General features: G+C 44.8%; 1 protein-coding gene across 1 annotated transcript in view; it reads right to left on the bottom strand.

The window, feature by feature from the left end:
- The window catches only part of GPR146 (G protein-coupled receptor 146), a 38,817-nt gene that overhangs the window by 10,585 nt on the left and 5,235 nt on the right, over positions 1-22,997 (bottom strand). Inside the window, exon 2 of the mRNA XM_032230629.1 lies at positions 1,467-1,582. Within this exon, the coding sequence (XP_032086520.1) occupies positions 1,467-1,477 (11 nt within the window). The 5' untranslated portion in view covers positions 1,478-1,582. The remainder of the gene's footprint in view (positions 1-1,466; positions 1,583-22,997) is intronic.

Raw genomic sequence — 22,997 nt, 5'->3', positions numbered from 1 at the left:
GACAATTAGCTACGGCGGGGCGGCCCGATTCCCTCCCGCCCTTAATCATTAATGGAGCCGGAGCATAATGCCGTTCCATTTCTGCCTGCGTTAGTACATCATGTTCAGTGGGAGCCACCCCACGGGCCTCCAAAGGAGTGGAAGAGGAACGCCAAGGGTGTTTTTTGATCTCCTCTTTTCTCAGTTGGCAAACCCGGAGAGGGGAGTTGTGCAACGGGAAAGCTTTTACAACTGGCAGGAGCCTACAAAAGGCAGATAATTGCTTTTAGGGAGGCTTGCAGGCTGAGAAGGGATCTCCGTCTGGAAGCCTCCACCGCGGATTGATGGAGTTAAAAAAACAAAACACCCATCTGGTATCAATACTGAATAAATCTGCCTTCGGGACCTGCTGCCTTGGGAGGTTTCCCAAGAGGGAAAAGAGGGAAGGATTCAAGAGGAACCTGGAAGGAAAGTCCTAGAACAGTGATGGGAAACCTTTTCGGCACCAAGGGCCCAAATCAGAATGCACAAAACTCAAAAACCAGCTGGCCAGCACATACATGCCTGTTTTTTGGCTGATTTTGGGCGGTTTTTGGGCCATTTTCAGGGCATTTTACAGGCTGTTTTCAGGGCGTTTTTGACCCGAAAAACAGCAGGAAAATGGCCCAAAGAATGGTATGAAAACAGCCCCAAAATGGCATTAAAACGGTCCAAAAACGGCCTGAAAATGGTTCAAAAACGGCCTGAAAATGGCCCAGAAAACAGCCTGGAAAACAGGCCAAAAACTGAGCTGAAAATCGCTTGAAAAACAGCCTGAAAAGTGGCCTGAAAACAGCCCGGAAATTGGCCTCTTTGGGGGGCATTTTTCAGGCTGTTTTCCGTCGCCTGTGAGGACCAGGTGGCCCCCAGGTGCGCATCAGAAACCATAAAGAGCAGCTGGCGATGATATAATTCTTTTCTTTGGAGTGGTGAGAAGCCAAGAGATTTTTCTGGGGCTTCGTGTGTCGCAGAAGGAAGCAGTGTTCGAATGAGGATGCCGTCCCATCTTTCCGGCATTGGCCAGGCAGCTTAGAAGCACTTCGTAAAAATGAACTTTCAGATTAAAAATAAGAATAAGAATAAGAATTCCCCTGTCCCATTTTCCTGAGCTCTGTGTTCCGGTGTGTCACATGAGCCACGGAGGGAAAAAATAATTACATTAAGCGCAGAGATAGCGTTGGATTTGCAGCGCGAGTTTTGCCTGGGAAAAAAAAATGCTATTAAGGAAGCTGATTTAAGATTACTAAGGATTTACTCGGCGCTCTATTCCCCGTTTTGGGTAAGCTCACCCATGCCACGGCCTCCTTTTTTGAGTTACGAACCGCATAACACTTCTCCTTTCCACCCTTCTGTGTGTGCACGTTTAACTCATTATTAGGGGTGGGTTTCTTTTACTTTATTTTGCTTTTAACGGAAAAGTTTGCAAAATGAATCCACCGGACACTCACCTGGCGAGCATCGCCGTGCTTCAAAGCGACGGGGTCCAGCGGCTCCTTGGCCTCAGGTGGGAACATTTTTGGTTCTCCGGTTGCCACTCTGGAGTTTAGTTGTGGCTGTCGCATAGCTGCAGAAAGTAAACAACAACAACAGAGCTTAAGGGACGGGTGCTGACTCCACCGCCTCTCCAGCTCTTCCTGGCACCAAATTTGATCTATTCACATGACCTTCCCCTGCATGTAATTCCCAACACATAATCCTTTAAGCTCCCCGCAACCTTTTGCGATTGGCAGAGAGGTCTCTGTACCAAAATCAGGTCTGGCGGAGAGGAATACCTCCCCGCGATTAAGTCAGGAGGGGAAAGGGACATTAATTTAATCGCGGCATCTGATTACGGCCTCAAAGCTGATTTAGCCACGGTGAAACCAGAATGATGAAAACGGGCTGCGTTCAAAGGACAGGAGCAGTTAACCCTTCCAGCAGAGGGGAATTACATCCTGGCTTGCTTGCCACCCCCCTCCCCGCCCCAAATAAACTTAAAAGTTTCTGAAATAAAGCGTTTTGATATTGAAGAATGAAAATGGACTATTTCCAAAGGACAGGAACGGTTAACCCTTCTGAGACAGAGGAATCATATTCTTGCTGGTTTGTGACAAAATAAACTAAGTTTAAGACACTGAGCTTGTCGATCGGAAAGGTCGGCAGTTTGGCGGTTCGAACCCCTAGCGCCGCGTAATGGAGTGAGCTCCCGTTACTCGTCCCAGCTTCTGCCAACCTAGCAATTCGAAAGCACGTAAAAAATGCAAGTAGGAAAATAGGGATCATCTTTGGTGGGAAGGTAACAGTGTTCTGTGCGCCTTCGGCCACATAACCACGGAGACGTCTTCGGACAACGCTGGCTCTTCGGCTTTGAAATGGAGATGAGCACCGCCCCCTAGAGTCGGGAACGACTGGCACATATGTGCGAGGGGAACCTTTACCTTTTTATGAAACAAAGCAGCTAGTGATGTGAAGTGATGAAAATGGACTTTCTCCAAAAGGACAGGCACTCTTAATCCTTCTAGTCGAATTGAATAATATTCTTTGGCACAAAAGTTTGGCACAAAAGTTTGGCACAAAAGTTTTTTTTAGAAAATGGTTACGGAATAAAGCAGCTTAATATCAAATGATGAAAATGAATCGATTTAAAGGACAGGACCTCTTAACTCTTCTAACACATATTCTTGCTTGCTTGTCACAAGATAAAGTAAGTTTATGAAATAAAGCAGCTGAATATCAAATGATGAAAATTGATATATTCAAAGGAGAATGACAGCTCACCCTTCTGGCAGGCCTGAATAGCCTTGTTTATTTGTTGCATGTTTATGAAATAATGCAACTCATTACCAAAGTAGGAAAAATAATAATAACAACCTATCAAACAATAATCAAAACAGTTTTCAAGCGAGCAAAATAAACCTCCAGTCTAGATCGGTGGTCTCCAACCTTGTCAACTTTAAGACTTGTGGACTTCAACTCTCAAGAGTTCCTCACCCAGCTGGTCTAGCTCTAGATCATTAATTTGGGGGTTCCACCATAGTTTCCTGTTCTGACCCCCCTTCTTTGCTCGTTCACAGACGACAGTCAGACAGACTTAAAAGGAAATAACTTTATCAGTCCTGGCTCACACTGTCTGGGAGCCCAAAATAAACATAAATAAAGTCTCTGGCAAAAAGGTTACGCAGCAGAATACAAAAACAAAGAGCTCTTACAGCAAAACCAGGTTTACAGAAAGAAAGCAAATCACTTCTCCAAGTGTCTCTTCGAATCAGGGTTACAGAAAGCAAATCACTTATCCAAGTGCCTCTGACAAACAAACCACGACTGATGAACCACGAACGATGAATGAACGTTGACTTCTGCAACCAGGGCATGGCACCATCCGTCCTTTTATCTCCAGAAGACGACACGAACGAGGCCCAGCTGCATTGTTATTCCTGCATCCCGACTCAACTCACAGCAAACTTCTACCGAGTCACAACAGTTTCCATCTAACTTTCATAGATGGGGAGGTGAAAATAAACACTGCTCAGTCAATTAACATTAGTCTCTAGAGACCATGAAAAACCTGGAATCCTTCAACTTTCCAAACTCATGTCCCAAGGACAAGTTCTTAAGAAACCTGCTTTCTGCCCATGTCCAGAAAACACAAATATTGGGATCGATCATCTTCTGTCAAATGATACACCCAGTTTTACTCTCTGGAATGAACTCTTCAAAACACAGCCCGGAACAAACCAAGATCCATTTGACATTGATCACACGCTTTGGTTGACCTTTCCTTGACTGCGAAGTTTCACCATTAAATACAGGTAGCTGTCGACTTATCATCATAATTGCGCCCAAAATGTCTGTTGCTAAGCAAGGCAGTAGTTCAGTGAATTTTGCCCCGTTTTACCGCAGCCGTTAAGTGAATCACTTGCCGTTGATGAGCTCGAGGTTTGAGGTTCATTTTATTTATATGCCGTCCTATTCCCAGCGGGACTCAGGGCGGCACACAAACTCAAGGGGGGGAAAGGGAAACACAGAAACTACAAATACAAGCATTTAAAAATAACCAACAGCCACACAAATCGAGAGGGGAAGGGATCTCATCAACCCCAGGCCTGCCGACACAGCCAGGTTTTAACGGCTTTTCGGAAGGCCTGGAGAGAGGTGAGGGTCCGAATCTCTGCGGGGAGCTCGTTCCAAAGGAGCTACTGTCATTAAGTGAATCCGGCTTCCTCCATTGTGTTTGCTTGTCGGGAAATCAGAAAAAGAGATCCAATGACATCACAACCGTTATAAATACGAGTCAGTTTACAAGCGTCCAGATTTTGACCATGTGACTACGAGGATGGTACGATTGTCGTAAGTGCGAAAAAACGGTCATACTTTTTTCAGTGCTGTTCTAACGGTCAGTAAACAAACTGTTGTAAGTTGAGGGCTATCTGTAGATGGTTGGACCCGGTCATAAGGTTGAGTTCCAATTTCTTTTCGCTTACACTGAATTTGCATCGGAAGAGTTTAAATGTTGGCACTCATTTTGTCCTACACACAATATCGGCGGTGTGGTAACATCTCAGCTCCAGTTTATTCACGTGAAACTTAATTATATCAGATAAGCTTTTAGGCTTCTTAATATATATGTACAGGAGTGCGCCTCTCTCTGTGTGCGCCCTGTTACTGTACTTCAAAATTACAGACGGATTTTAAACGTTGCCCAACCAAGCCATGGCACCATATTTTGAAATCAGCGTAGAAGATGCCAACGGTAGATGTTTCTTTTACCAGGTTGATGCCACCATAAATCAATTAGGCTTTGAAATGTATTAAGGTGATATTATTAGTCTCCATCTAAGCTGATCTCCTTGATACAGAGGGTTGCAGTTGAAGGCAAAGATGTTTTTCTCGTGACCCGTCAAAAGCGCGAACGTCATAAGCGCGCTGACAACACCACGGCGCTAAAACCGCGATTTCAACAGCGCGCCGACAACAGCGCGCCGACAACAGCACGCCGACAGAAGCGCGATTTCATTTAAAGTAAGATTTACAGTTAGGGTTAGGTTTAGGGTTAGGGTTAGGTTGAGGGTTAGGTTGAGGGTTAGGTTGAGGGTTAGGTTGAGGGTTACGTTACAGCGCGCTTCTGTCGGCGCGCTTTTGTCGGCGCGCTTCAGGGCTAATTAGTCGCTCATTCGTCGCACGGTTTTGTCACCGCGGTTTAGACACCGCGGTTTAGTCAGGCGCGCTTTTGTTGTGCGCGCATTTGTGGTGGAACCGTTTTTCTTAGGGTAGGAATTGTTCTGTTTCCCAAAGCACCAAAAGGCAGAACAACAACGGATGGAAATTAACCCAGGAGAGAAGAAACCTGGAATTAAGGAGACAATTTCCTGAGAGGGAGAACAATTAAGCAGTGGAAGGACTTCAGAAGTTATGGGTGCTCCATCTCTGGAGGTTTTCAAGAAGAGATTGGACAACCATTTGTCTGAAATGGTGTAGGATCCTTAGCTTAAGCAGGTGGGTTGAACTAGAACAGTGTTTCTCAACCTTGGCAACTTGAAGATGTCCGGACTTCAACTCCCAGAATTCCCCAGCCAGCATTCGCACTGTCCTAACCACTGCTGGGGAATTCTGGGAGTTGAAGTCCGGACATCTTCAAGTTGCCAAGGTTGAGAAACACTGAAGACCTCCAAGGTCCCTTCCAACTCTTATTATTCTGTATTCTAGTCCGCATTCTGTAAATTAGCAGCATTGCACACTTGACATGGTTTTTACACATTTTTTTTTAAATCGTAAATGTGTTTTTATTTTCCATTTTCATTTTCGTACAGTCACATATATACTGTACAGAACCGGGGCCATATAACATTAAACAATAAACACAGCCATTCCTCTTGTCAACAATACCCCCCAAAATAGAAACCCAATGTACCTTTTCAACCCTCCATACACCCTTTCTTTCGCCCCCCTCCAACTTTCCATCTTCCCTCCATCATTCCCCTCTACCCTACTTCCCCTCCCCCTTTACCACTCATTTTTACACATTTTTAATGGTAATGTTTTAGCTCTTTTTAAAAAAAAATAATAAACCAGCATAGAAAAATAGAGGATTTTTTACATTTATAATTCTTAGTAGAAAACATTCAGATTATTTTGGAGGATTTCCTGCATTAATAATTGGTGTAAATTTCCCTTCAAAATTACACATTCCACTCCGTAGTGGAAGTCTAAATTCCTTTATATCTCTTACCGATCATCTTTCAGCAACGTTCCTCAGCTTTTGGCAAATTTACGATGTGCGGATTTTAACTCTCAGAATTCCCGGATTTCAACTCCCAGGATGTGCGGACTTCAACTCCCAGAATTCCCCAGCCAGCAACACTGGCTGGGGAATTCTGGGAGTTGAAGTCCGCAGGTCCTATAAAGTTTTCGAAGTTGAGAAAGATGGGATTTGAGCGACTTCCCAGCCCTCTTGAAACAGAAAAGGCTTATTATAAAAAGAAGACATTTACAATCGAGTGAATTATAATAATGAAATTAAACTAGACTTTTAATGTTGCCACTCTGTTGCTTCCCCCCTCCCCGCGACAGCAGGCGTGTTTTAAGGATTTCAGTCCTTGTCCTCACCTGCCATGCCGAGTCCTACAAGAGCATGAAAATCCTCCAAGATCCCAAGGACGGACTTCCATGCGCAAATCGCGTGATTTTGGCAACAGGGCAAAGCAAACCGAGAAGGGATCTCCGAGTGGAGAAAGCCGAGGATGATGATTGCATGCTCCGTTTCACCTTTTCCTTCTCTTGCAACCACGTAATTATTATTTGGTTGTATTGCACCACTGATGAAGCTCTGCCTGCCCTTGCGTGAGATTAAAACCCAGGACTTGTCCACTCAGCAGGGTGGTTTTCCCGGGATCAGCAGAGAAAGCGGCGTTGCATGTCGGGAAGCTAAGGAAACTTGTGGATCAGGAAATCCTGATTGGAAACCTTGTTTCATCTAGAAACTTTTGGCAAGCGCTTAGCTTGATCAATCTCCGGCTCTGTACGCACGGTGTAAAGTAAAGGTAAAGGTTCCCATCGCACATATGTGCTACTCATTCCCAACTCTAGGAGGCGGTGCTCATCTCCATTTCAAAGCCGAAGAGCCAGCGCTGTCTCCGTGGTCATGTGGCCGGCATGACTCAACGCCGAAGGCGCACGGAACGCTGTTCCCTTCCCACCAAAGGTGGTCCCTATTTTTCTACTTGCGTTTTTTAACGTGCTTTTGAACTGCTCGGTTGGCAGAAGCCGGGACAAGTCACGGGAGCGCACTCTGTTACGCGGCGCCAGGGATTCGAACCGCCAAACCTGATCGACAAGCTCAGCATCTTATCCACTGAGCCACTGCGTCCCATACAGGGTGTAAAAAAAATCGTAAAAGTGGCCTACTTCACAGGGACATTTTAGGAAAACGGCAGTTAAAAAGGTTTGTGAACCAGAGCTCTACAGGTAGTCCTCGACTTACGACCACCAACATTTATCTTGCTAAGCGAGACAGCTGTTAGGTGAATTTTCCTTCGCTTGACATCCCTTCCTTGCCGCAGTTGTTAAGCGAATCCCTGCAATGGTTAAGTTAGTAACACTTGTCGTTAAGTGAATCCGGCTCTCCCCCCCCGACGTTGATTATCTTAAAAAGGGGATTGCGTGACAACACACACCCCAGGATGCTGTGACCGTCATAAATATGAGTCAGTTGCCGAGCGTCCGATCGTGTGACCGTGGAGAGATGCTACAACGGTCGTGTGAACAACGGCCCCGAGACTCTTTTTTTCCAACTGCCTTTTCATTTCGAATAGTCACTAAATGAACTGTTGTATGTTGAGGACTGCCGGCATTGAAATGCTGCTGACACGAGGCCCCCAATGTCTCGTTTACCGACTTTTGGAAGTTAACAGCAGCCCTGCCCCAAGGGACACGGAACAACCGTCCCAGCAGCTCTGCGATCACGCAACCCAAGTGTGGGTGTTTAGCAACCGTCACGTATTTATGACGGTTGCCGCATCTCAGGGGGGGGTCGCATGACATTGTTGATCTCCCCAGCTGGCGAGCATTTGATTCACTTAACAATTGGCAGGGATTCACCTAGCAACCATCGCAAAAATGTCGTAAACTCAGACACCGCAGCTCCCTTGCTTAGCCACGGAAATCCTGGGTCTCCCTTTGTTGGTCGCAAGTCCGAGGACCACCCGTCTTGTGTGCTTCCCAATTCTTAGTGAACAAACAGCAGCATTTTACCCGGGCCCTGGCGTTGTGTTCCCCCACCCCACCCCACCCCCTCTTATCTTAACTTTAGCATTCTTTGGTGCAATTAAGCGTAGCATTAATCACCGGAGAGGAAGAAACACAAATATTTAAAAGTTTTCGAAGCAGCACCCATGGTTTAAACGCCTTCCGGGTTTAAAGGAGAAGATTTATTTTCAATTAATGGAAATATTCCCAATGGGGAAACCCAGCAAGGTTCGCAGTTGAGCCACGAGGGGTTTAAAATGCCCATTTGGTGTTCATTTAACTTGTGAATTCACACCTTGCCCAAACCTGCCTTCGTCTCCCAGATTTCTTCACCTGATCAAGCTGTCTGTAGCGTCTTTCGAAATACAATCATCCTTGTAATTAGAGATGGTTGCTGCTTTGTCAAGATTGTGTCATCAGATATAATCCGTTTTAAATACGAAACTACATATTTTCGGGGGGGGGGGGGTTGATATTAGCTCAGCGGATTATCCAAATAGAGCATTTAACTAGTTACAGATTCCAAATTTTACTTCATTATAAAAAGATTTTTTAAAAAGCACACATTGCAAACATAAAACCCTAATGTTGTTAGTTGCGACGTTGTGTCTGACCCATCGCGACCCCATGGACAACGTCCCTCCAGGCCTTCCTGTCCTCTCCCATCCTCTGGAGTCCATTGAAGGTCACGCCAACTGCTTTGGTGACTCCATCCAGCCTCCTCCTTCTCTGCCGTCCCCTTCTTCTTCTTTTGCCCTCCATCGTTCCCAGCATGAGGCTCTTCTCCAGGGAGTCCTTCTTCCTTCTCATCAGGTGGCCAAAGTCTTTGAGTTTCCTCTTCAGGATCTGGCCTTCTAAAGAGCAATCAGGATGGATCTCCTCCAGGACTGACCGGTTGGATGGCCTTGCAGTCCAAGGGACTCAATGCAGGAGTCTTCTTCTCCAGCACCAGAGTTCGAAGGCCTCCATCCTTTGGCGCTCAGCCTTCCTTACGGTCCAACCTTCACAGCCATCCATGGCAACTGGGGAAACCAGAGCCTTGACTAGACGCACTTCTGTTGGCAGGGTGATGTCTCTGCTTTTTAGTATTAGAAACACCCTAATGGTCAGAATTAAAATGGACTTTTAAATGCCACTTGCCATAATTTAAGGTGCGCACCAAAGGGGGCTAGTTATGCATCCGTTAAAAGCCTGTTTTTGATTTATTTTCACGACACAGAATACAAATAAACTGCAGTGTGGCCCTTCCTTTTTAAAAAATAATAATAATTTGCGAGACAAATGTTATTGGGTGCAAACGGGGATTTTGATTTGACACCAACAGCTGACTTCGGACTAATTTTAATTCTTGGCTTACCTCGGCTGCAGTTGTTGTGGAAAGTCAAATTGAAATGCAAAGAGAGAGAGAGAGAGGGAGAGAGAGAAGAGAGAGAGAGAGAGAGAGAGAGAGACTCACACACACACACACTGTTGGTAGGAAGCAAGCCCATCTTATTTAAGATATATTTGAAACAAGGAAATGGAGTATAATTATCGCTCTCTCCTTTGAAGCTGTGAGATCTAAAACCAGCGTTCAAACATTTGGGGGCAGTGTGAGGCCATGGATGGCTCTCAGTTTGCAAATAGACCATTTCAGATTGAGAATTCCTCCTTCCCCCCTTTCAGCCGTCCTCCTGCCTTAGAGATACAGGTGTAGCCCTCAAGATACGACTACAGCTGAGCCCGAAGTTTCCGTCACTAAGTGAGACACGTGGTGGGCGCATTTTACAGTGAGTCACTGCTGTTGTGAAGTTAGAAATTCAGCTGTTCAGTGGCTTCCCTCCCTGATTTTGCATGTCAGACGGTCGCAAAAGGGAATTGCGGGACCCTGCACACCGTCATAAATAGCAGTCCATTGCATTTTTTTAAAAAAAAACACCAGTCCTTAGTCACTCTTTCGACGCTGTTGTAATTTTGAAGAGGTCATATTTACAGACTCTTCGCATCCTGGACATAAATAGTTTCACCTCTTACCCTCAAAACGACGCTATAGAGCATTGCACACCAAGACAACTAGACACAAGGACAGATTTTCCCCGAATGCCATCGCTCTGCTAAGCAACTAATTCCCTCCCCACTGTCAAACCATTCACTATTCACTGCATTACTATTACTATTCGTCTTCTCATCGTTCCTATCGCGCATCTCCTCCCACTTACGACTGCAGGACTGTAACTTTGCTGCTTGCGTCCTTACGATTGATATTGATATTGATTGTTTCCTGATTGCTTATTTGTACCCTGTGACTCTCATTAAGTGCTGTATCTTATGGTTCTTGACGAATGTATCTTGTCTTTTTATGTACACTAAGAGCATTGCACCAAAGACAAATTCCTTGTGTGTCCAATCACACCTGGCCAATAAAGAATTCTATTCTATTCTATTCCATTCCATTCCACTCTGCTCTATTCTCAATAAAGATTCTATTCTATTCTATATTCTATTCTATTCTTCATTCCAATATCTATTCTATTCCATTCTATTCTATTCTATTCCACTCTGCTCTATTCTCAATATTCTATTCTATTCCATTCCATTCTACTCTATTCTCAATAAATATTCTATTCTATTCTATATTCTATTCTATTCTTCATTCCAATATCTATTCTATTCCACTCTGCTCTATTCTCAATAAAGATTCTATTCTATTCTATTCCATTCCACTCTATTCTCAATAAAGATTCTATTCTATTCTATATTCTATTCTATTCTTCATTCCAATATCTATTCTATTCTATTCCATTCTATTCCACTCCACTCTGCTCTATTCTCAATAAAGATTCTATTCTATTCTATTCTATATTCTATTCTATATTCTATTCTATATTCTATTCTATATTCTATTCTATATTCTATTCTATATTCTATTCTATATTCTATTCTATATTCTATTCTATTCTTCATTCCAATATCTATTCTATTCTATTCCATTCTATTCCACTCCACTCTGCTCTATTCTCAATAAAGATTCTATTCTATTCTATTCTATATTCTATTCTATTCTTCATTCCAATATCTATTCTATTCCACTCTGCTCTATTCTCAATAAAGATTCTATTCTATTCTATTCCATTCCACTCTATTCTCAATAAAGATTCTATTCTATTCTATATTCTATTCTATTCTTCATTCCAATATCTATTCTATTCTATTCCATTCTATTCCACTCCACTCTGCTCTATTCTCAATAAAGATTCTATTCTATTCTATTCTATATTCTATTCTATATTCTATTCTATATTCTATTCTATATTCTATTCTATATTCTATTCTATATTCTATTCTATTCTTCGTTCCAATATCTATTCCATTCCATTCCATTCTATTAAATTCCAGCCAAAGTTCTAAAGTCAAATATTGTAACCTATCACCCCCATCTTGCAAAAAAACCCACTTCGACATGGCACATCTTGAGAGCAACATTTCAATCCTGGGTTGAATGACAAGGCATCCCCGAAGTTAAAATACAGACACTCTTAAGCCTATTGAATCTATTGTTTCACAGCTGCAGGTAAACACATCAATTCCAGAAACCACACAAAAGAAGTCTCCCTCACAGCAATACATCCATTTTTTTCACCCCCAGGAGAATTAAACATTGACTTGTCTCCTGGCTGCCTTGTTCCTCCTAGATAATGCCGTTCGTTTTATTTATTCTCTGTGTTAATAATCCCCCCATGTTCACTTTTAGCAGAAATATTCTTGTAAATCTGCAGTATTAATGTTGCTTGTAACTTCCCATCCTTTTTCTCCCTCTGTTCTTCCTTTACATGCCACAGACCCAAATTATACAGTGGTAACAGAATCCTGTTCTTCATTTTTATGCCGGTTTAAAGAATCATACCTTTGTTTTTTCATATCCAAGTATTTGCAGCCCCTGAATAACCCGATTGCCACAATTTAAAATGGATTACTTTTAAAAAAAAATGTATTTATTTATTCAATTTGTGCAGCTCCCCATCTCAAGCCAGTGACTCAGAGCAGGGAACAATCTTCCAAACAAATTTTGACACATTCGCCGGGCTTCCTCCACTGTTCATTGTTAGTTAAATCTCGGTTTGAAGTTTTCCTTCTGCAGGATCTACAATCTAGAAATGCAAATAGGTGGTGTGGTTCAACATAGGTGTATATATTGAAATATATACATAGAAATACAGGTACAGACGGATGTGATGTTTGGAATGCATTTGGGCATATTTTGGCATACATGCAAGGGTGGGTGTGTTTATATATATATAAATTCAATATATAATCACATGTATGAGATGGACGATTATATAAGTCAAATAAATAAGTGGTGATTTCAGCCCTCCGATGAAGGAAATTACTCAGTGAGTAATCTTGCTTTCTGGTTGAGGGAATTGTATTACTCTAAAGCCACACAACTAAGAATTTTGAACAGAGCTTCGAAAAGAAACTGAGGGTTAATTTATGTTTTGTTTAATTTTTTGCAATGGGTGGGCGCAAATGACTGACAGCCCCACGGTTGGGAGAGATTAATTATCTGAATTATTGGATTTGTTGTGAAGTGTACATGAAACATTATGACTTTGGAGCTTGATTCAGCCGTTAGCTTAGAGACTGTTCAAAATTGTGACTTATGAGTGTTTTTCACACTTATGACCGTTTCAACATCCCCGTGGTCCCGTGATTAAAATTCAGATGTTTGGCAACTGACTCCTACTTATGACAGGACTGTGTTATCTCCTTCTGCGACCTTCTAACCAACTAAGTCAGTGAGGAAGCCAGATTAACTCAGCAAGAAGGAAAGAAGGAAGGAGGCAGGGCTAAGGGAAGGAAGGAAGGTTAAGGGAAGGAAGGAAGGAAGGAAGGAAGAAGGAAGGAAGGAGACAGGGCTAAGGGAAGGAAGGAAGGTTAAGGGAAGGAAGGAAGGAGGCAGGGCTAAGGGAAGGAAGGAAGGTTAAGGGAAGGAAGGAAGGAAGGAGGCAGGGCTAAGGGAAGGAAGGAAGGAAGGAAGGAAGGCAGGACTAAGGGAAAGAAGGAAGGTTAAGGGAAGGAAGGAAAAAGAAGGAGGCAGGGCTAAGGGATGGAAGGAAGGTTAAAGGAAGGAAGGAAGAAGGAAGGAGACGGCTAAGGGAAGGAAGGAAGGTTAAGGGAAGGAAAGAAGAAAGGAAGGAGGCAGGGCTAAGGGAAGGAAGGAAGGTTAACAGAAGGAAAGAAGATTAAAAGAAGGAAGAAAGGTTAAGGGAAGGAAGGAAATTTAAGGGAAGGAAGGAAGGCGGCAAGGTTAAGGGAAGGAAGAAAAGAAGGTTAATAGAACGAAGGGAAGAAAGGAAGGAGCAGGGATAAGGGAAGGAAGGAAGGTTAAGGGAAGGAAAGAAGGAAGGGAGGAAGGAAGGAGGTGGGACTAAGGGAAGGAAAGAAAGAAAGAAAGAAAGAAAGAAAGAAAGAAAGAAAGAAAGAAAGCCAGACCACTTTGTCATATTCACATTCAACCTCATCTCAGACGCCTTCAAACCTTCTTCCCAACCCCACAACGAGCGGCAAAGATGCTTCCTATTTGATGCACAAAATACATGTCGTGCAGTCAGGAACTGTATTAAACAACATTGAAGAGCCTTGAAGTCCAAAATGGCATTTTTCCCAGCCGGGCTTCCTCGTGCCAGAGTCATTCACTCCGCTGGGTAAAGTGGGCTTTTCATAACCCCGTCCATAGCTTGGTAAAGTTGGTCTTTTAACGACCCAAACCCAGCGTGTTTCCACGAAGGGACGAGAGAACAAGGCCCTTTGTTGAGAACAGAGGGGCATTCACCCTTCTGCCTCCTCTCTTTTTGCACAAGTAGAAAATTGCCACCGTTTTTACTCTCCTGGCACTCGGAAAACCCTGCTCGGTCAATGCAAGCCTTGGCATCGCGGGGCGGATTCAATGATGCGCTTTGTGCCGCGTTTGAATTCTCCATATTGTCCATTGACATATTTTTCTACGCGTAGCAAAACGGAGCACATTTATGTTTGCAGATGAGTACAGTAAATTGTGTATATGTGAGGGTTCCCCCACCCCCCCCTTTACATGAACTGGGCAGATACTTCTAAACTTCGATTTGCTTTCCGCTGTTTGTACACATTAATCGTGGGGAAACTCTTTCGGAAGGGAGGTTGCGTGAAAATGTGGAAATCGGGATTATCAGACGAAGTTGCTCTGAGCTGGACGTTTTCATTTAAAAAAAAATATTGTAAAATCCATTAGCCTCCTGTCTTACGGTACCCCATGGTAGCATTTTTTCCTCTCTTTTGAATAGATTTGAATTATTCATAGTGCCAGAAAGGATGCCCATGTTACAGGTTGCATGGAAGACAGTGGTGGGTTTCAAAAAAAATTTGGGACCTCTTCTGTAGGTGTAGCCTGCTTTCCGGGTCCACTGGTGGAACCTCTTCTAACCGGTCGATAGATTTGACGAACCGGTTCTACCGAACCGGTGCGAACCGGTAGGAACCCACCTCTGATGGAATACCTAAAATTCTGGGCTTGTTTTATTTTTTTATTGTTATCCTGAGTAAATGAATGCAATGCTCGTTCCACGATCCCCTCGTGGGAGAAGCCTATGAAAAGGACAGTTATTGAAAACCTTTTCAGCTTTTCTGCGATGATTCAGCAAATCGTGAGGCTAAGCAAAAATGTGGAATATTTGCTGATGCGGTCAATCCATCCCAGAGGTTAGCAGGGAAACTCTGATTTTTCAGTATTATTTATTTTGTTTTAGAAGGGATGGCTGAGGCAGCTCACATTCAGAGAAACCCACGTGGGTGCAAGCAATTCTTGAAAATGATTATTCTATGTCCCAAGCCGTTTAAATCTTTCTAATGCAAAACGTTGTCAAGTTGGATGGAGAGCTGGTATTGATTACATTTATTTACTGCCCATCTCCCAATGGAACAATTCTGGGGAGCTTGCAGCATAAAGTAAAGGTAAAGCTTCCCCTTGCACATATGTGCTAGTCGTTCCTGACTCTAGGGGGCGGTGATCATCTCCGTTTCAAAGCCAAAGAGCCAGCGCTGTCCGAAGACGTCTCCGTGGTCATGTGGCCGGCATGACTCAACGCCGAAGGCGCACGGAAGGCTGTTCCCTTCCCACCAAAGGTGGTGCCTATTTTTCTACTTGCATTTTTAACCTGCTTTCGAACAGCTAGGTTGGCAGAAGCTGGGACAAGTCACGGGAGCTCCCTCCGTTACGCGGTGCTAGGGATTCGAACTGCCGACCTTTCTGATCGACAAGCTCAGCCTCTGACCCCCTGAGCTAATGCAGTATAAAGTAGACGTTGCAAAAGGTTCACGTGGCAGAATTCTGATTATTTCTGCCCAGGGTTAACTTCCTTAGTATATAGGCAGTCCTCAATTTACCCTTCCCAATCATAAGTTGTGATGGTCGTTAAAACAGCTCCGTTGCTGTGTTTGTGAGTGTCCACTTGTGGTTTTGCTGCAAATTGGTCACCCAAAAAGACCACTTAAGTACACGTCGTTGCAGCAAGACTTGGTATTTTCGGACATACCCATAAAACTAACTTTACAAAACTCCCAGGTTCAACTGGATGGAAAGTTTCATTACGCGCGCACGCGCGCGCACACACACACACACACACACACACACACCCTGAGGAAGTTGCGGCCATATTTTAGGGCCTCCCCATCCAGAGATGGGAAGTTTTGTGGCTGCTCTAACCACAAAGAATTTCCCAGCTGGGAGGCACCAGGGAAGTGCCAATCCTGTAACCACATCTTCCTTCTGGATTTTCATAGGATTTGATGAGTTTGGGCACTCTGCACAGAGAAGACCGAGAGCCGCCCCCCCCCCCCCCCCCCCGGTTCAGCACAGGATTTTCATTCACAGCCACTCAAGATGCAACATCACCTCCTTTGCCACCAGCAGGAAATTCCCACTGGCGCTGTTTGAATGTCTGAATTTCATATTGACTTGTGCATGCCAGCCGGTTAATGAAATGACAGGATCGGGTTTACTGGGGGGGGGGGGGGATAATCGTTTTCAAATACCTTGGCTGTGAGAAGAGTTGCTTAGAGTTAATTTGCACTCATTACAAGAGGCATTTAAGTAGCCTGGTTTATGTTGACAACATTTTTTCCTCTGCATAAATTAAAGCTAATAATATCTTTAAGGCATTCATTCCAATTTTGCATTGACATATGTATCTCATTCAAAGGTACAGACAAGACCGTGGGGTTATTAAGGAATCCCTTGCTCAAGTCTAAATCTGCTGATCCACTGGGAGCTTCCTTCGTCCCCTGACAGGCTTTGATGGGGGCATCTTCGGTTTTGGGCAAGCCCTTTCCCCAAATAGCCCCACCCTCAAACTGGGGTCCCGTGCATATCAGGGGGGAAATGACCCGAGTGAAAACGAGAATTGTTTTTGGATGGCTCACGTTATTGCCAGAATCCCACCAAATGTAGAGATGTATTAGGAAGGATTGGTAGGGGGATTTGAGATAAATAGTATTTTCCTTGGGTAGGGAGTCTTAAAGAGAAAGAAGCTTCTTTTAAAATTTGGATGGGCCAATGGGTGGATGGGTGGATGGATGGATGGATGGATGGATGGATGGATGGGTAGATGGATGGATGAATGGATGGCTGGATGGGTAAATGGATGAATGGATGGGTAGATGGATGGCTGGATGGGTAGATGGATGAATGGATGGGTAGATGGATGGATGGATGGATGAGTAGATAGATGAATGGATGGGTAGTTGGATGGATGGATGGGTAGATAGATGGATGGATGAATGAATGGATGGGTATTTGGATGGATGGATGGGTGGGTGGGTGGGTGGGTGGGTGGATGAATGGATGGATGGATGGATGGATGTCAGTCTGAAAAGATGAAAATGATCATAATACCAAAAATAGCTTAGATAATAGGGCCAAACTGTTTCCTGACGTTATGTGAAAAAGCAGTAAAAACATCTTGGATCTATGCCATTCTTCCTCCAATCTCACATCATTCCTTCCCTTGCTATTCTCTGCCTCCTTTCCCATTCTGAGAGTTCAGCTCTACACAAGTACAAATTCTAAAATAAAAATTCTAGTCTGAACAAAATGGTAATTTTTTTTTCTTAAAGAGAAAGAATCCTGGAGAAACATCTATGTGGTCACTAAGAATTAACCACGACCTCAAATCAGGAAAGGTTAGAAACCACTTCTTGGCCTCTGTGGCTTTTCTTTTCCTCCCCTCAAGTATCGGGAACAAAAGGTAGGACGGAGATGGAAATTTTCCCTGATCCCCATCCCCAAACCGACCTACAGGAAGCCCATCATATCTCTGCCACGGAAGAACATGATTTCCTCAAGCACGCTCGCAGCTCTTAAGATCTCCCAACTGGCGAGGCTGGTCTTTCCTGAACTCGGTTTTGTTGTTCTCTATGAACAGGAAGTTAAGTACAACCGAAGAATGCATAAAATGAGCTGGAAAAAAATAACTCGGGCAGTCAAAACAGGTTCCATAAAAGAAAAATTGCCCAGGATAGGTTAGAGATAGGTTAAATAGGGTCATCTCACAAATTGTTCTTTGGTGGGGGGGGGGGGGGTTGGTTTTTAAACACCTGTCAGTTTAAAGTGGAATGTAAACAATTTGAGCAGTTAATGACTCAGGATGTGGGCAAAAGTGCAATTCATGTGTGTGTATTATACAACGTTTTAAGAGAAGGGTCTCTTTCTTAAGGTGGAGTTGACCATGACTTTACAGAATAACAGAGTAGAAGGGACCTTGGAGGTCTTCTAGTCCAACCCCCTGCTCAAGCAGGAAACCTATACCATTTTAGACAAATGGCTATCCAACATCTTCTTAAAGACTTCCAGTGTTGGGGCATTCACAACTTCTGGAGGCAAGTTGTTCCACTGATTAATTGTCCTCGCTGTCAGGAAATTCCTCCTCAGTTCTAAGTTGCTTCTCTCCTTGATTAGTTTCCACCCATTGCTTCTTCTTCTTCTACCCTCAGGTGCCTTGGAGAATAGTTTGACTCCCTCTTCTTTGGGGCAACCCCTCAAATATTGGAATACTGCTGTCATGTTCCCCCTTGTCCCTCTTTTCACTAGACTAGAGGTACCCAATTCCTGCAACCGTTCTTCATATCTCCAGCCCCTTAATCATCTTGGTTGCTCCTCTCTGCACTCTTCCAAGGTGTAACTCTTCAGGGAAGACTACAAACCATGCACCAAGGAAAGAATTCTCTGGATTTCACTCCCACTTGGAATTAAACACCGCAGCCACATTATTCTCCTTTCTGTTCTCCTTCGCCGGTGTCTTGAGAATGCTCTTTTATTTTTAGCTACGGACAGAATCCTTCTTTCCATTAGAACAGGCTCTTCCTGACGTGAGCCTCGATTCTCCCGAAGAGAAAGCATTGAGAGAAGAAATTGTTGCTTTTTCAAAGTATTTGTGAGAATTCTATTAACTCCCCCCCCCCCCCAAGATGCCCCAGACCAAGCGTATGCGTGGCATTTATCACGCCGCCTGTCTATTCGTGTGCAGGCGCATGACATTCCTGAAATTAAAATCAGTCGCTTTTTTGGCTTTCCTGCATGCACATATGTTGCCCGGAGCGTAGGTGTCGGCAGGCAGATATGAGGTCAAGAGCATCTGTGCCCATCCCGCCAGACAGCCTGAACCACAGCTGTTTCACAGATGCCCCTGGGTTGAACTTCTCCATCCCCTGACACTTGAGATCCAGCATCCCCCCGCGGCCATCAGAAGAGCCGAGGTGGTGCACTGGTTAGGGTGCAGTACTGCAGGCCACTTCAGCTGACTGTTATCTGCAGTTCAGCGGTTCTAATCTCACCGGCTCAAGGTTGACTCAGCCTTCCATCCTTCCGAGGTGGGTAAAATGAGGACCCAGACAGTGGGGGCGATATGCTGACTCTGTAAACCGCTTAGAGAGGGCTGAAAGCCCTATGAAGCGGTATATAAGTCTAACTGCTATTGCTATTGCTATTGCTAAGAAGCACGATGAATAGGCAGCTTTCACACAGGGAAGCCAGCGAGGGGAACATGCACCCATGTACGGGTCTGCACGACACCATTGGAGAAGCTAATTCGAGGCACCACATCTTGTGTTCTTGGGGTTAGTGGTTCCCCCCCCCTCCCCGGGGAATTCTCATGAATTATTCCCTGATTTGGAGTAATTCCGAGTTTGGCTTTTATTGTCCAATAGCAATAGCAATAGCAGTTAGACTTATATACCGCTTCATAGGGCTTTCAGCCCTCTCTAAGCAGTTTACAGAGTCAGCATATATCGCCCCCACAGTCTGGGTCCTCATTTCACCCACCTCGGAAGGGTGGAAGGCTGAGTCAACCTTGAGCCGGTGAGATTTGAACTGCCGAACTGCAGATAACAGTCAGCTGAAGTGGCCTGCAGTACTGCACTCTACCCACTGCGCCACCTCGGCTATGTGGAGCTCTAAAACTGTCCCCCATAATGGAATGTCTGCAGAAAGCCACTAAGCTCGGAAATCATCAAGGACCCCTCCTCCTCTTCCTCCTCCTCTCCATGAACCCCACTCTCTTAGCACGGATGATGTTACCTAGCTGGGTCACGAAACGTCTGCGAGGAAACATCCGCGCTCCGAGAGCACAAGCACCTCCCTCTAATCACCATTTGTTCACCCAAAACCCAGCGTGTCATGGTTTATCTAAAGGGCGAATCCCATTGTGAATGCAACCTGTTCTTGAGTTCTGTACCAAAAAGAACTTTTCAAAGCCAGAAATCTGTCTGCATTTATCTCTGTGTCTGGTATATACTTAATGTTCTCTTCGCATTTAGTCAACCTCTGAATATATGTTTGGGGGGGGTGGGGTGGAGGGGTATCCTACATAATGGTAGAAATGACTTAAAGTGAGGTTTTGCCTGCGAAGGTTGCTTTTCATGCATTCCGAAGCGTTTCCTTCTTTGCACGTTGGTCTCTTCCTCTTGATTATTCTTCCCAGTTGTTGTGTAGTTTGATCCTTGTGCAATGCCACATCCAGAATTTTCCAGCTCCGTCTCTATGCCCGAAGATGTAGCCATCCAGCTGTTCCTTGAGAACAGATTCGGGTTTTCCCAGATGTGCCAATGTGGCTCTCTTCATAAATTGGAACTTTGTGCAATATTTTGCCACGGACTCTGATTTGCTTTTGGATGCGATTTGGAATCCGGACACACAACCTCCAGTTGGGGCCTCCAGTCAGAACCAGCGTGTCCAACATTTGGCCGAAGGGTACAAGTAGCCAAAGAACAATTGAAACAAAATAAATTTAAAAAATTCCAAGCCTGAATCTCCACCTGCGAGTAATAAAGTTTGCAGCTCCTTGGAGACCTCATCTGTTGGCGCAGAGGATAATTCTGCCTTGTTCCCCTTAAAGAAAAAGAAGTAGGACATTGACCTAGATTGAGAGACTTCCCATGGGAGGTTCAGCTTGTGCAACACGCTCCTTCCTGCCTTTATTTATCCTCCCGGGTCAATCATGCGATGCAAAAGAGCATTTGGCAATCCTGCAGGCTGCACAAACAGGCGTCCATCTAGGCATCCCTCTTGCATAACTGAACATGTTATGGCTGAGCGAAGGGTTTTCCTCGGACCAAAACGTACTGTGTGTTTCTGATTCTCTCACAGCCGAAAGAGATTCCCTTCTGAAGTAGGAGGAATTGTGGCTTTACGTGGTGGTACATATGTTGTCCCGGAATGAGATTGTCATGCCCGCAAGCCATCTTTCCATTGGGGACTTCAGGCCTGTCACACTTTCTACTCTCTACTTTCTATGGTGGGAAAATGGGAAGGGGGATTATACGGAGTTGGGTGATGTGTAGCCATAATAACGTTCTTCTTAGAAACTCAAGGTCATCTTTGTCTCTGCACCTGGCCAGAACTGGACGGGTGGACTCTGTCTTCGTGGCAGTGGGAGATTGGACCATGGGATGGACTTGTGGGTGTGGGGCAGGGGTGGGTTTCTTGCCCCGTTCCAACCGGTTCGGTTGGAACGAGGCCGGCGGCGTCCTCGCGCACGCGTGCGGCGCGTGCATGCATACTAGCGTCTGTGCGATGTTCCAGCTGCTCCTGGAGGATCGCGCAGGCGCTGTATGCGTCCTGCACATGCGTGGAAGCGCAGAATTCGTCAAGGAGCGGGCGTGCGCGGGGGGGGGCCTTCGACGTTCCTGGAAGTTACTTACTTCCTGGTTCGGCGACCAACCGGTTTGCAGGGACCGCCGCGAACCGGTTGAAACCCACGCCTGGTGTGGGGGAAAGATCTTGAACTTTCAACTGGGTGGGGAAAACCGGGAAGCTTTCAGATTCAGGTTTCCCCAGCTGTGCCAACATGTCTCTCTTCATAAATTGGAACTTTGAGGAATTCTTTGCCTCGGATTCAGGTTTAATTTTGGATGCTATTTGGAACCCTGACAGAGATGCTGGCCTAGGTTGCCACTATAATATTGTCCGGATAGAAAAAAATGTTTGTTGGAGGTACCGAGCACATTCATGGCTGAGCTGAGGCTTAACTCAGAAGTTTTGAGTGGACAGCAAGGGCATCCAACCTGGGCATCTTGTGGATTCCAACTTCTAGAATTCCCCAAGCTAGCCTGAAGCTCAGCAACGTTCATACATGGTGAAGGTTTTGGACACCAAAGCAGATTATTTGATGATTGTGCAAATGTTTATGTAACTACTGCAGTGCAGATCAAGCATTTCCTTGGCAGTTAATAAAGCTTATTTTGGTAACTCTACCCTCCATGGCCTTGAGAAGATATTTCCACCCTTTGAATGTTTCCAGTATAACATTACTTTTTAAGGTTTCTTGGGACAAACTAGAGTTCTCACAGCTCTCTTTGGAAATTAAATATTGGCCAAATCTCTTGGACAGGATACAGTATTTTTCAAAATATTTGGAAGGCCACCCTACTGGTGCTAGGCCTTCCAAGCCCACCGCTGGCTGGAAAACCGCAGGAGAGCAAACACCATTGAGTCAAGGTTTACAACTTAATTTTTGTTAAGTTTAGAACAGCATCTGTGGCTGCAGTGACTAGTAGCAAAAGCACTTGGACTTATATCCCGCTTCACAGGGCTTTCCAGCCCTCTCTAAGCAGTTTACAGAGTCAGCCTATTACAGAGCCATGCTGGCTGGGGAATTCTGGGAGTCGAAGTCCACAAGTCTTAAATTTACCCGTGACCCGACAAATGCGCGCCCGAGAAAAGTGTGCCGACGAAACCGCGGCGAGAAAACCGCGATGTTGAAATCGCGCCCACAACAGCACGTCGATAACAGCGCGCCGACAAAAGCACGATTACGGTTAAGGTAAGGGCTAGGGTTAGTAGGGTTAGGGTTAGGGTTAGGGTTAGGTTTAAGGTTAGGGCTAGGGTTATTACGTTGTTTGCGTGTTGTTTGTTGATGGCGCGCTTTTGTCGGCGCGCTGTTGGCGCGATTTTGACATCGCGGTTTTCTTGCCGTGGTTTTGTCGACGCGCATATGTCGTGCGCGCATTTGTCGGTGAACCAAATTTACCAAGTTTGGAGAGCCCTGATTTAGCACTTCTGGTCAGCGCCAGACCGAAAAGAGAACGTCATCCTTGGTTGGAGAGAAATGTTGGGATTACCTAATGTTACTTGGCAACGTTTGGCAAATCCTCCTTGGTTGTTTCGTGAACCCTAGAGGTGTTTCATCTAAAACCTGAGGGTCTGGTTCCATTAGACACCCAAGGGGAGACTTTAAGCATCCAGAGAAGATGGA

Source organism: Thamnophis elegans, chromosome 14 (genome assembly GCF_009769535.1).
Source record: "Thamnophis elegans isolate rThaEle1 chromosome 14, rThaEle1.pri, whole genome shotgun sequence".
Classification (NCBI taxonomy): Eukaryota; Metazoa; Chordata; class Lepidosauria; order Squamata; family Colubridae; genus Thamnophis; species Thamnophis elegans.
Note: the sequence above shows the minus strand (reverse complement) of the source record. Positions and strands in the feature narration are given on the sequence as shown.